The sequence below is a fragment of the Canis lupus genome, chromosome 6 (genome assembly GCF_003254725.2).
Source record: "Canis lupus dingo isolate Sandy chromosome 6, ASM325472v2, whole genome shotgun sequence".
NCBI lineage: Eukaryota > Metazoa > Chordata > Mammalia > Carnivora > Canidae > Canis > Canis lupus.
This window is the reverse complement of record NC_064248.1, coordinates 38,688,429-38,705,218: the sequence shown is the minus strand read 5'-3', so window position 1 is coordinate 38,705,218 and position 16,790 is coordinate 38,688,429. Positions and strand designations below refer to the sequence as shown.

At 57.0% G+C, this 16,790-nt stretch overlaps 1 protein-coding gene, 1 long non-coding RNA gene and 1 other non-coding gene across 9 annotated transcripts; 1 reads left to right on the top strand and 2 right to left on the bottom strand.

Annotated features, from left to right (window-relative positions):
- Positions 1-10: 10 nt before the first annotated feature.
- Positions 11-16,695, bottom strand: LOC112640544 (uncharacterized). Its single transcript, XR_003124087.3, has 3 exons — positions 16,538-16,695; positions 16,268-16,309; positions 11-1,081 (listed from the first exon to the last, which is right to left on the bottom strand). It is a non-coding gene; the product is annotated as an uncharacterized LOC112640544 (long non-coding RNA).
- Positions 10,227-15,849, top strand: RAB26 (RAB26, member RAS oncogene family). Of its 7 annotated transcripts, none has more exons than XM_025416935.3 (9): positions 10,227-10,385; positions 11,375-11,485; positions 13,562-13,603; positions 13,691-13,757; positions 14,146-14,198; positions 14,469-14,534; positions 14,635-14,691; positions 14,770-14,846; positions 15,441-15,849. In XM_025416935.3, exons 1-9 carry the CDS (start codon positions 10,227-10,229, stop codon positions 15,634-15,636), a joined length of 828 nt encoding a protein of 275 aa, XP_025272720.1. In that variant the 3' UTR covers positions 15,637-15,849. The 7 variants fall into 7 exon arrangements, with proteins under 7 accessions (XP_025272720.1, XP_025272725.1, XP_025272721.1 ...); XM_025416940.3 differs by having other exon boundaries at positions 14,937-15,584; XM_025416936.3 differs by lacking the exon at positions 14,469-14,534 and having other exon boundaries at positions 14,575-14,691.
- On the bottom strand, positions 16,409-16,492 carry LOC112641099 (small nucleolar RNA SNORD60). The gene has a single exon (XR_003124500.1). It is a non-coding gene; the product is annotated as a small nucleolar RNA SNORD60 (small nucleolar RNA).
- Positions 16,696-16,790: the final 95 nt, after the last annotated feature.

Below are 16,790 nucleotides of genomic sequence, written 5' to 3'. Positions count from 1 at the left end.
GCTATGTAAATTGTATCTCTTTTTTATTTATTTTTTATTTTTTTAAGATTTATTTATTTATTTATTCAGAGAGAGAGAGGCAGAAACACAGGCAGAGGGAGAAGTAGGCTCCATGCAGGAAACCTGACGTGGGACTTGATCCCAGGTCTCCAGGATCACACCCCGGGCTGCAGGCGGCGCTAAACCGCTGCGCCACCAGGGCTGCCCGTATCTCTCTTTTTTTTTTTTTTTTTTTTTTAAGATTTTATTTATTTATTCATAGAGACAGAGAGAGAGAGAGAGGCAGACACAGGTAGAGGGAGAAGCAGGTTCCATGCAGGGAGCCTGACGTGGGACTCGGTCCTGGGGCTCCAGGAACAGGCCCTGGACCAAAGGCAGGTGCTAAACTGCTGAACCACCCAGGGATCCCCTGCCCTGTAAATTGTATCTCAACTTTTAATGAAAAAGTAATAAAATTGTTCTACTGTTGGGCCACTGGTGGATGGATGCCTAACCTAGGCTGGCCAGTGGTCTCAGGGAGAAGTCCCCAGACTCGCACATGGGCAAGGCTCCTGTCCACTGTCCTGAGACCCAGGGGCAGGCTGCATCCCAAGGCTGCACTACTTCCTTTCTGTGTTCTCTCTGCTTAAACCAGCTGGAAACAACTAAACCCACAAGCGCTTGGCCCATGTCCTGCTACCTCTCACTGGGAGAGTCCAAGCAGGGTCACTGTGGGACATCCTGCAGCTCTGCTATTCACCCAGGCATGAAGGGGCACCCAGATCCCTCACTGTGCTCATCTGTGTGATAGAAATAGCAAGCCAATGTCTTAGGGCTGAGGGAGGATCACATCCAGCGCAGAGCCAGCTCTCAGGAAAGATCCAGGGAAAAACAAGTGGGCGCCCTGTGCAGGCAGATGGCCAGGGATGAACAAGGAACAGGTAGCTTGCCATGTCCTGGCAGTCCAATGACCCAGGAAGAAGCAGAACATCTCCAAGTGACCTGGCGGGTGTAGTCCAGCTCCGGCAGTGTGGTCTTCTCAGGGCTCTACTCCCACAAAGCCCTTTGTCTCCAACTCTGAGTGTCTTGGGCCAATTTCCTCCTGAGTAGGGAGAAGGACTTAGGTTAGACATGAGTGGGGAAGAGGGAGGGACCCTAGAGCCTTCGAGCCCCAAGGGCTTCAGGAAACTTTGTGTACAGTCACAGGAGTGCTTGGGAACCCAGTTTGGAAAAAATTGGTGTGAGGTCTAAGTCCAGGTGGGATTGATGGGATAAGGCAGGGGAAGGGAGGGAGGAGCCCTGGGACTGGGGAGAGAAGGAGGCTCAGAGGGTGCCGTACCTGGGGTTTGGGTGCTGGGGTCGATGGAGAAGCTGTTTGCTGGGTGGAGATGCCCTTGGGGAGGAGGGGTGTGGAGGGGAAGGTGAGGAGGAGGTTCTGCACGCATGCGGCCATAGCCCACTCGGGAACATGCCCAGAGTGCAACTGGAGGCCTGGTGTGAAGCTGGGAGGGGGTGAGCAGACTTGGGGCAGATGTAAAACTCCAGAGGCACGGAACCCCATCCTAAAGGAAAAGAAAGAAGCCTTGGAGTCTGAGTGAGAGCCCCCCAGAAATAGGAGGAAACTGAGGCACAGTGTGTGGATGTCAAGGGAGAGGCTACAGGGGAGAAGCCAGCAGGGCTTGGGCTACAGGAACAGGGCAGGGGCTGGGGATGGTGCAGCCGCACAACCCTCCGTGGTCCTCCCTCACTGCACAGGCCCACGTGTCCCCCCCGCCTTGGGGCCTCTAGAACTCTCTATGACCTCCCACCTCCTAGCCTTTCTCCACGTTGTTCCTTTTGTCTGGAACGCTTTCCCATCCCACCTCCATGATTTCTTATGCTTGCAGGGTCAGCAAGTGCCTCCTCCTCCAGGAAGCTTCCCCAGGCTCCATGCCATGTGCCGATTTGCATCACACATTCAGGTGACACATATTTATGAGCTATCTACTGCGGGCAGAACATGTGCCCCCATGTACGTCAGTGCCCCTACTCCTCGGGGTCGTCCTGTCCCTTGCTCCTGCCGTGTCAACCCGCACAAAGCTCAAGGCGTGGTGTTCCCCCGTGGTCTTTACCGAGGGCACCTGGAGGAGGGGTTAGACAGGAAGCCAGATGCTAGCAGCTTGGTGGCAAGTGGGGGAGTGTAGACGTGGCATGAGGCCCGTTATTTCCAGAAGCTTAGATGTGAGAGGAAAGAGGTGCACAGAGCAGTGGCAAAGGTTTTTCCTTCACATAGAGGAGACTTGAATGGGTCTCCCGGCTGGGGGAGGAGTGCCAGCAGAGAGGGAGAGGAGGGTGAGCCAGAGAGAGCACAGGGAGAGGTCAGTGGCGGCAGCTTCCTGAGAGATGGGAGGAGGAAACGCACATCATGCACTTCTCCATCTTTCCTTCGCTGCCTTATCCCTCTGAGTCTTCACAACTCCAGGAGCTGGCTACTAGTCCTATTCCCTCTACTAAATGAGGCAGCCGGGGCAGCCCGGTTCTCTCTCTCTGCCTGTGTCTCTGCCTCTCTCTGTGTCTCTCATGAATAAATAAATAAAATCTTAAACAACAAAAAAAGTCAGCTCTGATGGCCCAGCGGTTTAGCGCCACCTTCAGCCCAGGGTGTGATCCTCGGATCCCGGATGAGTCCCACATCGGGCTCCCTGCATGGAGCCTGCTTCTCCCCCTGCCTGTGTCTCTGCCTCTCTCTCTCTCTCTCTCTCTCTCTCTCTGTCATGAATAAATAAATAAAAATATTTAAAATAAAAAAAAGTCACATGCTCTTCCAACTGAGCGAGCCAGGGGCTCTTCAAATTGTATGCTTTAAATATGTGCGGTGACTGGATATCAACTAGATCTCGATAAAGTTGTTTCTTAAATATCTAAACACTTATCGTGACAAAAAAGCAGATTAATGGTAACCAGGAACAAGAGGTGGGGAAAAAGGAATTACCACAAAGGGGATGAGAGAGTTTTGGGGGTAATAAAAAGGTTTTATATTACAAGTATGGTGGTGGTTAAATGACTATTTGTCAATGCTCACCAATTTGTATAGTTAAAATTTATGAATGTTATTGTACCTAAATTATGCCTCAATGAAGCTCATTTTAGAAATCTGATCATATGGAAATTGAAATATCCTCTTTTAAGTAATGCTTGGGCAAAAAAAATCAAAATTAAAATCAGATTGTATAGAAATGGATAGTAATGAGCATATATCTTACCAAATCTGGGGGATGCAAAGTTATACATGGAGAGAAACTGATAACATTACGTTTCTATTATTAAGCATAAAAAATCAAATTAGTATATAAATTAAGCATTCACATCAACATTCTAGAAAAACAACTATAAAATAAACCAAAACAAAGTAAAAAGAAGGAAATTAGAAATCTAAGGGCATATATTAGTTATTTTATTTTATTTTTTTAAAGATTTTATTTATTTATTTATGAGAGATACACAGAGAGAGAGAGACAGAGAGACAGAGGTAGAGACACAGGCAGAGTCACAGGCAAAGGGAGAAGCAGGCTCCATGCAGGGAGCCTGACGTGGGACTCGATCCCCGGTCTCCAAGATCAGGCCCTGGGCTGAAGGCGGCGCTAAACCACTGAGCCACCAGGGCTGCCCTAGTTATTTTATTTTTAAGTGTATTTCAAAAGTGCATGCATATGTAAAAACTTATCAAATTATACACTTTATTTTTTTAAGTTTTATTCCAGTAATCTCAATACACAACGTAGGGCTTAGACTCACAACCCCGCAATCAAGAGTCCCACAGTCCCCGAACTGAGCCAGCCAGGCACCCCACTAGCATAAATTAGTTATTTTAAAAGAAAGAGTAGGGATCCCTGGGTGGCGCAGCGGTTTGGCGCCTGCCTTTGGCCCAGGGCACGATTCTGGAGACCCGGGATCGAATCCCACATCGGGCTCCCAGTGCATGGAGCCTGCTTCTCCCTCTGCCTATGTCTCTGCCTCTCTCTCTCTCTCTCTCTCTCTGTGACTATCATAAATAAATAAAAATTTAAAAAAAATTAAAAAAAATAAAAGAAAGAGTAGAATAGATTAATACAATCAAGAGCTATTTTTAGGGACGCCTGGGGGGCTCAGCAGTTGAGTGTCTGCCTTCGGCTCAGGGTATGACCCTGGGGTCCTGAAATCGAGTCCCACATTGGGCTCCCTGTGTGGAGCCTGCTTCTCCCTCTGCCTGTGTCTCTGCCTCTCTCTCTCTCTCTTGAATAAATAAAATCTTTTAAAAAAAATAAAATAAAATAAAAAAGAGCCGGCTGGCAAGTGTCACTGAGAGATAAAAATAAAATACAGACCATTAATGTTGAGAACACAGGTTTATTCACAGAAAAAGTTAAAAATGACCAAAAAAATGTGCAATTAAAAAAAATGTGCAATTGTTTGCAAAGTTTTGACATCTAGACAGGGTCGTTATAGGTTAGAACAAGACAAACTGTTAAAACTGACTCAAGCAGAAATAAAAAGCTCAAATAGACCAATCATAAAGGAAGAGATTGAAAATGTATCAGAGCCATGCCAGGAAAAGACACTTGATCCAGATCTGCTTATGGGAGAATCCTATCGAATGTGCAAAGATCAGATAACGGTGATTTTATATTTTAGAGGGCATGGTCACATCTCAGTATGTTTTATGCAAACGTATGCATAGAGCACTGTAATTAGTAAAGCATAATTTGCATGTCTAAACAAACTGGATAAAGATAGCACAGCAAAAAAAAAGGAATCCATCGTCCAGTGATTTTTAGGTCTGTCTCAGCCAAGAGCCTTTGTTTCAAACAAAATCCCAAAATACAAAACTTGGATGGTGCTTAGAAAGCTAAACAGCAGATCCCAGAGAGATTCAGATCCTAATCCCCAGAATCTGGGAATGTGACCTTGCCTGGCAAGAGACCGTGCAGTTGTGATTCAACTAAGGGTCTTGAGATGAGGGATTATCCTGGATGATACGGTGGCGGGGGGCGGGGGGGGGGGGGGCGAAATGTGATCACAAGTGTCCCTAGAAGGGGAGATCTGCATGGCAGGAGAGAAGTTCAAGTGACTCTGGAAGGGAAGCTGGAAGGATGTGGCCATGTGCCAAGGGAAGCTGGAAGCCACCAGAAGCTGAAGAGGCAACGATTCTCCCCAGAAGGAACCAGACTTGCTTCAGCCTCAGAAGCCTCATTTTACCCCGAGGCCTCGTGCATGTAGGATATTACATTTGGGCTGTTTGGTGGTGGCACCGTGTTTGTCGTAGTAGATATTTGTTACAGCGGCCACAGGAGACTCGTACGGTCACCACTTCCAAACTGAATAACGGTTACCCCCAAGGGACAGGGTCTGCGGGGAACAGGAACTTTTATCCTTGCTTTTACCTTCTGTTGTTGCCGTGACCACAAAAATCATATATCCCTTTCATAATTAAGGAAAAAAAGGAGAGGCAGCAAGCAGAGCGCTTGGCCCTTGGCAGGGCCAGCCAGGGCTGGGACTCCAGTGGTTGTCAGGGCTACGCGGGCATCCGTTTTATCCCTTTACACCTGTGCCTCCCCTGCGGGGCCCTCAAAGCTGCCGGGAGAGCCTGGAGCCAGAGGGCAGCTGGGCTGCTCTGTGCTCCTCCAGCCAGAGGTCTCGCCTACCTGGGGCCTCAGTGTAGAGTCTAGACTGGGGAGCAGCCCCCCACCCCTCACCCCTGCTGGGCTCTATGGCCGGCACACCTTGCATCCTGAGACCACCAGGAGCACTCAGGCGCGAGTACCTGAGCTGGGGTGGGAAGGAAAGTCTCCCGCTCTCACACCGCAGTCCCTCCCCCACGGGGCAGGGCCGCCCCTCAGCCCTTACCACCTGCCCCCCATGGCCTGGGTGCAGCAAAGGTGTGCGGCTGGGGTGGGTGTGCCCTCGCAGGAGCTGGGTGCTCAATGTGGCCCCGGTACACCCCGGGTGGGAGGGGCGAGCCGCCTCTGACATCGCTGCTTCCTGGGGTGACTCCCTCCTCTCCCTTCTGGGTGGAGGTCCAATGCAGAGCTGCTCCCGCTCGGTGCTGCCGTCTCCATAGCAACGTTCACGTGGATTTCATAGAACACAAGGTGTTGGAGCTGGAAGGGACCTCAGGGATCAGCTCCTCCCGCCCACTCGTTTTGGGGAGAAGGGAGCAGGTCCAGAGATGCCACATTCCCTGGGTCCCACGGGTATCTAGTTGGGGCCTCTGCCTGCTGGCACCATCCCCAGCCAGGGTTTCCCCCACCCCAAGACTGCAGAGGGCTGAATCCCCTGGGACTGACTTTTGGGAGGTGCTCTGGGGTCACAGGACTTGGCAGCCTTGCCGCTCCCCCAGTCTTTACTGACCGACCCTAAAGTCCAGCCTGGCCCTGTCCTGCTCACCTAGAGCCCTCTCCGTGCCTGGTGGAGGCAGGCACAGGCAGGATGGGTGCTGTCCTCGGAAGCCCTGAGCACCCACACGAGTGGAGCACCCACAGGAGTGGGGGCGGGAGGAGCCGGGAAGGCTCCCTGCCTGGGTCTGAGGAGGGGGCTCAAGTAGAGCCTGGAAGCTCAATGAGGGCTCTTGCTCCTGCCTGGGGTCTGTGGGTTAGCGCAATGTGGGGGCAAAACTGGCCGTCATGGAAAATGGGGCTCTGGAGAGACAGCCTCAGGCTGTAGGTCCCAGACGGTTGTCGTGTCTGGGGACTCATGACACGCGTCACTCCAGGACAAAGGGGCCAGACACCCACAAGGGCAAGTCAGAGGGCAGCGGGCAGGGCCGGGGGCCCTGGGAACCAGGGCACCAGAGGGTGCTGGGGTGAGGATCCAGAGTGAGGCTGGAACGGATCTGGGGTTGCTCTATCTCCTCACAGAGACACAGGCGCAGGCCGACCCTATGCCAGAAGGGTTGGGGGCTGCAGGTACCCCGCCCCCCCCCCAGCACTCTAGCTCAGCCCAGCCATCTGGGCATCCGGGGTCTAGCCAAGGCCACCCTCCTGACCTTTCCCACCAAGCTGGCCCTTTCCCTCCCCTCAGCCGGCAGCCTGTCCTCATTGTCTATTGCTGTGTAAACAAAAAAAAATCCCCCCAATGCTCCCGAATCTGCAGTTCGGGCTGGGCTCGGCGGGGACAGTATGGAATCCCCCCGGAACCAGAGTGCCCAGGCCAGCGTGACTTCCTGACTCCATAGGCGGCTCGCGGGCTCCTCTCCACCTGAGATTCTTCATGAGGCTTCTTGGGCTTTTCCTCAGTGTGGCAGCAGGGCTCCCAGAATGCGTGTTCAGGAGACAAGAAGGAATTGCCAGTCTCTGAGGTCCAGGTCCAGAAATGGACACGGGGTCACTTCTGCTGTATGTGTTGGTCAGAACAGTCACAGAGCCAAAGGCAGGGGACAGAGGCCTCCTGCTTGATTGGGAGGGGCAGCAAAGAACTTGCCGTCCTTCGTGTGCCTGGGCACTCCACTGTCTCTGCCCCATGGGCTCTGACTTTCTTGCCTCACCTCCAGGCCTGCAGAGTCTGTATTTCTTGGAGGTCTCCTCTGTCCCCATCCCCCCCACCTCGGTGACTGTCACCCCCTCCTACTCATCTCCTGTCTATAGCCTGCACCACGCATCCACTGCTCTGCACCCTCTGTACTCCTGTAACAGGGCCCTCTGTTGCTTTGCTCAGGAACCATGTATGGCTCCCTACTTCTCGCCGAATAATTTCCAAGCGCCTAAGCTATACGTTCAAATTCACTTTATACTTTAGCCCTCTCCTGTGTTACCGGCTGGATTTCCTCCACACAACTGGACCACAGTTTGGCCTCTTCCGCTCAAAATGCCCACTTACTGTCACTGGGAGCTTGCAAGTTTCTCTTCCTCTTCTTCTGTTGGACTCCTGTTCAACCTTCAAAGCCCAGAACAAATGCCCCTCCTCCCCAAAGACCTGCTCTCAGTACCTGATTATACAGGCCTTGCCTCACTGCACATTGCAGCACATTCGGCCTCATCCTTGTGTGAGCAATGACGTGTCCTCCTGAAGTGGGGCCCATTTCTAACTCATATTTCTTTCACCAATTTAGTAAGTTTATTGAGGCCTGGAGCCAGCTGCCAGGGATATGGCAGTGACCAATACAAGCTGCTTCCTGTACCCAGAGAACTTACACTCCTGAGACTGAGACAGATGGCAAACAGAGAAAGCAAGGGACATAATGATCAAAGATTAGGAGGAGTGCTGGAAGGCAAGAGAGGCAAAAGGAATGCCATGATCCAGGGACCTAGAACTCTCTCTCTCTCTTTTTAAATTTTTTTTGAACTCTCTTTTTTTGATAGAAATCAGAGACCTAGGTTTTTTCATGTATTCTCCTAGTTTCAAAGGTTTTGAGTTTGAGTATTTCTCCTCTGCTGCTCAGCTTCCCTCCTCTCCTGGCTCTCCATGGTCTCTGAAATGCCTGTCTCCTCCTCTCTTCCTGGTCACCCCATTAGCACTAGCCCTCACCCTTGACGGAGGCTGCCTTCCTATAGCCCCCACCCCTAGAGCACTCAAACTCCTTCTGGTTTCCCTTGGGCAGGGGGAAGTAGGGAGCCCAATGCCTAGGACGTGGGGTCAGGGGGTACTGGCTGAGACCCTGGGCCAACCACCCTGAAATTGGCCTTTTGGAGCATAGGACACCTGGAGTTCCCGGGGCCCCGGCAGTGGGAGCTCAACACCCCCACCCCCAGGCCCTCTACCCACACAAGTGGGCATTGGCCAGGAAGGCGGTGGGGGTCAGAGGAGACAAGAAAGGAGGCCAGGGGGTCCTCAGAAGGCTTCCTCAGGTTTGTCTCCCAGCTCCTGAGGACTCCCGGGCCGGCCCTGCCAGGGAAGTTCATGTTCTCTGGAGCGAGTTCCCAGGTACAAATCCCGGCTCTGTCACTTTCTAGCCTGGTGACCTTGGACAGCTCCCATCCCCTCTCTGGGCATCAGTTTCCCCACCTGATCCTGGGATCACAGCACCACCCACCTCACACGGTGCTTTTGAGGAAGACTTGTGCCTGACACACAGTGATACGCAAGAAAGGCCAACTTCCCACGGCCCATCCCAAACAGGGCCCCGCCAGACCCTGAGCCCTAGAAGCCCCAGCTTCCATCCATTTCCATTATCGTTATTTCGGCTCTGGGAATGCTAGGGAGAGGGCTCAGGCCTCTGAGAGGGCTCATGTGACAGGTGTCATATCTTGGGGGCACAGCCAGCCCATCCCTCCGGCTGCCAGAGGAGCGTGCAGCAGAGGCTGATCCCAGCGCTGCCCAGAAGCGCCTACACCTGCTGCCCCGGGGCGTCTAGGCTCACCACTCCCGGTGTTCCAGGACCTCTCAGCCTTATTCTCCAGACCCAGAGGCCCGTGGGTGGAGACAGACAGTCCAGGGGAGGTGTCAGGCTATGGAGACTGGTCAGCCAGGGACCAGCATGGGGTTCGGACAGTCAGCACCTGGCCTCCTCGGGGCCAGAACGGGCACCAGAAGGTCAAGGGGCTAGCCACATCCTGGGGCGGGGCCTATCGCCTCCTCCTCCTCCTCCCAGACCCCCAAGGGCACAGCTCCAGGGGAGCGGCCCCTCAGAGGGCGCGATGTGGCTGTAACTTGGATTTCCCTTCACCCGAGGATCCTGGGGCTTCAGCTCGGTGGGCAGCTTGGGGGAAGAGCGGCCTGCGGCTCTCGGGTGCTGGCTTGTCCCAACTCTGGTAACCAGCTGTCAGCTGAGCCAAGCGCCGGGAGCACCCAGTTTGCTTCCTGCCCTACAGGGAGGAGTGGGGGCACAGCAGGCCAGGTAGCGTCTCTGGCTGAGAAGGGACAGAACCCCCAGGTGTCCGCCCCCACGCAGTCCCACTGCCTCAGCGCCGCCGTCCCAGGCCCAGGGGCCATCCCGGGATGGCCCCTGGGCCTGGGACAGTGCAGGGAGGGGGCCGCTGAGCCAAGGGCAGAGGCTCCCCACCCCGCGCACCTGGGGCAGTGCCCCGGCCCCGTGACCCCGCCCCCGGGCAGCCTGCTCATTTACATGCGCCCGCCCCCGCGCGCCCATTGGCGGAGGCGGCGGGAGGCCGGGCCTGAGTGGCTGCGGCGCGGGCGCGGGGGCGGGGCTGCGGGCGCGGGGAGCCGGGCGCCCGCGATGCCGCCGCGGTCGCTGCCGAGGGACGGGCTCGGGTCCGGGTTGCGCTCGGCGGGCGCGGGGAGCAGGGCGGCCCGGGACGCGGCGGCTGCAGCGGGAGCTCCCTGAGCGCCCGCCCGCTATGTCCAGGAAGAAGACCCCCAGGAGCAAGGGGGCCAGCGCGCCCGCTGCCTCCGCGCCGCTCGCCGCCAACGGGTCCCGGCCGGCGCGCCCCATCGGGCCCCCGCCGCCCGCCCGGCCCTCGCTGGGCGGCGGCGACTTCTACGACGTCGCTTTCAAGGTGAGCCGGCCCCCACCCATGCGAGCGCAGCAGGTGGCGCTGGGCCCGAGCGGGGCGCGGAGGGGTCGGCAGGGGACGGAGGGCCCTGTGGGTCCTGGGCCAGGAGCCCGCACAGCGCATCGCGTACAGCACAGCTGTCAGACCCGGATTTCAGGGAGCCCACGGCTGGCAAGGCCTGCCCCCTGACGCCCCAGCTGGCGGCCGGACAGGGGGTCCCGGACCTGGCCGGGGCTCCCTCCCCGCTCCCTATGCCGCCGCACCCACCCGGGCCCCGGCTCACCGTATCCCATATGCTGCCTTCCCTCACCCCAGGGGCTGTAGGTCTCCTCTTTTTGGGGGAAGGAGGAGACTAGGAAGAGGTCTGCCAGTCTGGTGGGCAACACTGGGGCCTCCTTCGGGCCTAGGCAGACGCCTTTGGATTGTGGAGGGGTTGTGGGGACTGTCTTTGGGTTTTGGGGCCTTTGACAACAGGCTGGGGGAGGTGTGGAGGAGGGGGGCCCTGATTGCCGCTCCTTGTCCCCAGACCGACCTGGGCACCTGCGCACGCCAAGATCTGACCTCACGTGGCAAATTCCTCCAGTCTTACTGGGGTTAGAAGAAGCCCCCTGGCACAGTGACCCCCACAGGCCTCTCAGAAGGTCCCCAGCCCCCAGCCTCTGCTCCCCGCCAAGCCCCAAACGCTCCCCTTCCAGATCAAGCACGGTGTCCAGGGCCTGGGGGTGAGGTTAGGTAGGGCCCTGGAGGGAGGCAGCTGCTCCCGTTCCCCACTGATAGAGAGGTACAGAACCTTGTGGAGGTAGACCTGGAGGCCCAGGCCGTCAGGGATCCTGGCTGCCCCAGCGCTCCCACGTCCTTCCTGTGGACCCGCAGGCCTGGGACACTTCTCCACTCCTGCCCAGGCCAGCTCAGGAAAGAGCAGACAGCCTGCTGGGCGGGCCAGCACCTTGGGCCCCTCGGTCCCTAACACCTGACCCTCCCGCTCGCTCCAGGTCATGCTGGTGGGGGACTCAGGCGTGGGGAAGACGTGTCTGCTCGTGCGCTTCAAGGATGGGGCTTTCCTAGCAGGGACCTTCATCTCCACCGTGGGCATCGACTTCCGGGTGAGAGCAGAGGCTGATGTCCTCAGCGCTGAGCTGACCCAGCTGTGCCCTGGGCCCCTGCCACCAGCTCATGGAGTTCTGACAACACCCCTGGGACACCCACAGGCTCATGGCGGGGGCAGCTCCTGCCTGCACCACCTGGCTCTTGGGCTCAGGGTGGTTGAGGTGGAATGCCTGGAGGGAGGTCCCTGCCCTTGGGCGAGGAGGCTCACAGGAAGTGCTGCCACCTGGCTGTTTCCCCTGCCAGAGCCCCCTCCCATACTGCCCCCAACAGGAGGGCTGTGTCCCTGGGTTTCAGGGCTCCCCACACTCCGACACCCTAACAGCCTGTGGGGTCGGCAAGGAATGATGAGGGCAATAGCCTTAGGCCTGTGGGGCTCCAGCATGAGCCCCCACCTCTACCCACCAAGTCTGAATTCTGAGTGCCTTGCCAAGGTGCTGGTATGTTCTAGACAAATCCCAAATTTGCATTTTTCTCACCCTTTAATTAGACCCAGTTGGCGGGAGGCTGGGAGGGAGGCCCATCCTAGGAACGGAAAAGGGGCTCCCACCCGTCTGGGGGCCATTTACCCTGCTTGGGGGCCCAGGTCCTCTCAAGTCTTTTGAGATTTAGTAAGGGGTCAGGTGTCCGAGAGGCACAGTGTGGGGTGTGGACAGGTGACCCTTTGCCTGTGCTGGCCCCACCTCCCCCCTCTAACCTCCCTCTTGGCTCTGAGGGAGGTGAGGCCGCTCAGTTCACACCCCTGCTCAAAGGTGCCAGTGAAGGCTGGTGTCCTCCCCAGCCTCCTCAGCCTGGCAGATGGCTGTGCCACTGGTTCCTGGGAGACCTAGAAGCACCCTGACAGCAGGAGATTGGGGAAGAGAGAGGTGGTGCCGTTCCAGCTGCCAGGAGCCTCCGCTGGGGGTTAGCAGGCCCCCACCCCCACCACAGCAGATGGGAACCGTGGGGTTGGGCCACTCCCTGCCACTAGCCCTGAGCTGGGAGGGCCTAGTGAGGGACCATGACCAGCCAGCAAACAAGGAGCACTCACTGCATACCAGTTTCGGGCTCTGTGGTTACTGCGCTGGGCCCTGTCCTCAGGGTGCTGCTCTCCCCCGGGGAAGAGAGGCCTTTATTTTAAGGTTTGTATTCATTTGTGAGACAGTGAAGCGGAGACACAGGCAGAGGGAAAAGCAGGTTCTCCACAGGGAGCCCCACGCGGGACTTGATTCCAGGATGGGGGTTCACGCCTGGAGCTGAAGACAGATGCTCAACTGCTGAGCTGCTCAGGCATCCCAAGAGGCTTTTAAATTAGAACAGCTCTCATCCTAGGCCAGATATAGTTCTCAATGTTCTGCGCATACTTGCTCATAAAGCCATTGAAACCCCCATTTGTGGATGGGGAAACTGAGCCCCACGTTAGTAATGGGCCTGGAGTTACACCACAGTAACTTTAGATGAAGTTGCTCTGGGTGACTGAGCAAAAGGAGCAGCATATGTAGAGCTGTGAGGAGCTGATGGCCCATCAAGGGGGCTGTGGTCTGCCAGGGTATAGGGAGTGGATGTGGTTGGCAAAAGGTGGGTGGCTGGGCCAGACCAACAGGACTCGGTGACTGAGATGGGTGGTGGCAAAGGGCCTATAAAGGCGGTAGAGCTGGTGGGGCCGTGTGCCAGGCTTCAGAGGTGGGCAGAGAAAGCACACCTGGCCCAGATAGCTGGCCATGAAGGGCAACCACCTCCAAGTCCATTAGGATGGCAGTCAGAGTGGGAGGGGCCCAGGCATCCTCCAGGCCCTGGGCACCAGAAGGGGCTCACCAGGGGGAAGTGTAGGAGCTGCAGGGGTGGAGTGAGGGTGGGGAGAGCTGGATCTCAAGACTTGGGTTCAAGGGAAAGGCTTATTTGTAAGTACAGGGAGGCAAAGGAGTCCAATGGGAGAACCCAGCCAGCTGAGGGGCAGACAGGATTAGAGTGGGCCCTTCAATCTCAGGCTCCGTCCCAGCCTGCTGGTCTCCCCCACCGCGGGGGCCCTGTCCCCAGCTGCTGCCTGGGGCAGTGCTGGCGGCTTGGCTCAGTGGAGCTGGCTGGTTGTCTTTCAGAACAAAGTTTTGGATGTGGATGGCGTGAAGGTGAAGCTGCAGGTGAGAGATGGGGGTGGGGGTGAGGGTAGGTAGGAACACCAAGGAGACACTGGCAGCCCAGACTCCTGGATGTGCCTGTCGCTGCAGATCTGGGACACAGCTGGCCAGGAGCGGTTCCGCAGCGTCACCCACGCCTACTACCGCGACGCCCATGGTGAGCCTGTGGGCGTGGGATGCCAGCCCTGGGGGAATCAGAGGCTATGCTCTGTGGGCACCCTGCTCCCCTGGCTTCTGCTCAGAGGAAGGTGCCCTTGGGATGCCCGGGTGGCTCAGCGTTTGGATGCCTGCCTTTGGCTCAGGTTGGGATCCTGGAATCTGGGACCGGGTCCTGCACTGGGCTCCCTATGAGGAGCCTGCTTTTCCTTCTGCCTGGGTCTCTCATGAATACATAAATCTTATAAAAAAAAGAATAAAAAAAAAAAAAGAAAGGTACCCTGGGATTGAGCATGGCAGGAAGTGTGGAGGCTGTGATGCACGAGGGTTTGGGTGACAGGAAGCCGCTGTGTGCCCTGGAGATGTCCTCACTGGTTCTCTGCCCCCAGCACTGCTGCTGCTCTATGATGTCACCAACAAGGCCTCCTTTGACAATATCCAGGTCAGTGGTTTCCTTCCTGGGGGCGGGCAGAGGCTGAGGATCCTGGGGACAGTGGGGAAAGCTGGCCCCCCTGGTGGCTCAGGGTCCCTATGTAGGCTGAATGGGGTCTGGGGACCTTCCAGCTCCATCAGTCCAGCACCTTGGGTAGTAAGGTCTTTGTCAGTGGTGCCTGGCCTGTTAGTCTGAGCCTAACAGGCACTCTGCAGCACAGCCTGGAGGGACAAGGGACAAGTGCCAGCCTCTGGGCTGGTCTTAGCTTTTCCCCCACAGGCCTGGCTGACCGAGATCCAAGAGTATGCCCAGCATAATGTGGTGCTCATGCTGCTGGGCAACAAGGTGAGCACCCCAGCCTGTCGTCTCCACCCTGGCTCTACAGGGCAGGTGTGGGGAGAAGAGGGAAGCCCTGGGTCAGCTCTCACCAAAACCCCTGTGCCAGGTGGACTCTGCCCAGGAGCGTGTCGTGAAGAGGAAGGATGGGGAGAAGCTAGCCAAGGTGAGCCAGGGTAGGTGGGTGGCCGGGGGTGTCTGTCCCTGGGGCTGTCCCCACCAGGCTGGCAGCGGCTGTTTGCAGGAGTACGGGCTGCCCTTCATGGAGACCAGCGCCAAGACAGGCCTCAACGTGGACTTGGCCTTCACAGCCATAGCAAAGTAAGTCCTGGCACTCAGCAGGAGCCCTCAGACCCGGACCCCTTGTTGGGGTAGAGGCTTCTCTGTTCCACGGTCACCCCCACCCCACAGGGAGTTGAAGCAGCGCTCCATGAAGGCCCCCAGTGAACCCCACTTCCGGCTGCACGACTACGTCAAGAGGGAGGGTCAAGGCACCTCCTGCTGCAGACCCTAAGCCTGGCTGGGCAATGCCACTGCACATCCTCTGGGAGGCCCCTGCAAGGCCGAATGGAGGGTCTACAGGGTCCCCCTGGTTTAGTCACCCCAGGGTGTCTGTTTCTTGGCTCCCAGACAGACCGAGCCTTGCCTTTCTCAGAGCCTCAGTCCCAGCGGGCTTCTAGGAGCCACTAGGTCTGCAGCCCCGCTAACTTGCTGCTGCCCGAGGGCCTGGCCAAGGTTGGGCAGAAGAGCCGTGGTCTTCTGTACGGGGGGGGGGGGGGGGGGGGCTCGCCATGCACAGACGGTGAGGGGTGCCAGTCCCAAGCCGCGGCGCCCTGCTGCCCCCTCCTAAACACGCCCAGCTCCGAAGCCAGACCCCAGTGCCAGCACGTGTACAGTGAGTGCCTAACCCCTTAGAAAGCCAGGTCTTCAGCTGCGCACGTGCCCAGGCAGGGTAAGGCAGGACTGCTGTCCACGCCTGGGGCAGAAGGCTTCGCCGCAAATCATCGCATCGTGCATTTGTGCCGCAAGGACCAGAGCCATCTGCTCCCAGCTCACCTGCCAGGAGACTCTGGTTCAGACATCAACGGGTCTTCCTTCCACACGACCTTGAAGAACGCCACGGTTGTGGCTTTGTGATACAGAACAGCATGTGGGAAATCACAGAAAAGTCAGAGAGAACTGCCAGCCCCGGGGAGGCCTGTGCTCAGTCAGGGCAAGCCAGGGGGCTGGTAGCACGCTCCACCTTGTACGGAAATCTTCAAGTCAGTCTTTAGAATAAGAGCCTTTGTTTTCAGTTCTAGTGAATAAAGTTGTGTTTTCTGGACTGCTTGTCTTTTCTGTTGAAAGAAACCTGTCCTAGGCCCCTCAGCAAAGTATGGGTGGCCTTTAACACTCAGGAGTCCGCCCCAGCCCCCATCACTAGGCTGCTTGGAACCCCAAAGCGGTCTAGAGAGCACCGGGGAAGAAACAGGACTCCAGCACCGGCTAGTGAGTTATTAAACAGTTCCTGAACTACCCAAGCCACAGGCGAAACAAAACGAACAACAAAAACCCGTTGTTTTTGGCCTTCGAGACAAGCCTGGATTAGTCCCTGTACACACATCCCTCTCTGCCCTGTCTCATGCCTGCCCAGGGGCGAGCAGGTGCCCCACCCGGTCCCCTGGGGTCAAACGCGCAGGAGAATAAAGACACCTGCGCGCCCATCGACTCACCACCTTTATTGCCGCACTTCAGATACAGACCTGGACTCTGGATCAGGGCCTCCAGTCGGGTCACCCGCCGCCCTGGAAGGAGAGAGACAGCGTCCAAATGGAGACAGAGCCCATTCCCGGCTTTCGGACAAGGCGCCCCCGGCCCCCTCCCGTCACCCGGGGCACGCCCCGAAGCCTCAGTTTTGCAAAATAATCAGACTGCACGTGCAGTTTTCATACGAGGTGTCAGAAGTAAAAAGCGACTCATCACAGGCTCCAAGGGGCATAGGGGACAGCAGGCCCGGCCCGGCCCGGCCTCACCTGCAGGGAGAAGTAGGTCTGGGGGGGTTCGCACCTTCCGCCGGGGCGGGAGAGGCCAGGCACCGCCGGAGGCTGGGGGCCCAGCGAGGAGACGACCTCAACCCACGGCGCCCACGGGAAAGAATGGGAGGGCGCGAGGCTCAAGCCTTTATAGAAACAGCCCTACTGCTGCGATTGGGCCTTCCTGACGGAAGTACCGCCCCCCCTCACCGCTGATACGCTCCCGGCCCCCCGGCCCCGAACAGGACCGTGA

What these genes read in the sequence shown, in the direction of transcription:
- RAB26 (XM_025416933.3), top strand. Translation starts at nt 10,227, where the DNA reads ATGTCCAGGAAGAAGACCCCCAGGAGCAAGGGGGCCAGCGCGCCCGCT. An exon ending in CCGTGGGCATCGACTTCCGG is followed by an intron (nt 11,486 to 13,561) that starts GTGAGAGCAGAG and finishes GTTGTCTTTCAG; the next exon opens with AACAAAGTTTTGGATGTGGA. An exon ending in CTACTACCGCGACGCCCATG is followed by an intron (nt 13,758 to 14,145) that starts GTGAGCCTGTGG and finishes CTCTGCCCCCAG; the next exon opens with CACTGCTGCTGCTCTATGAT.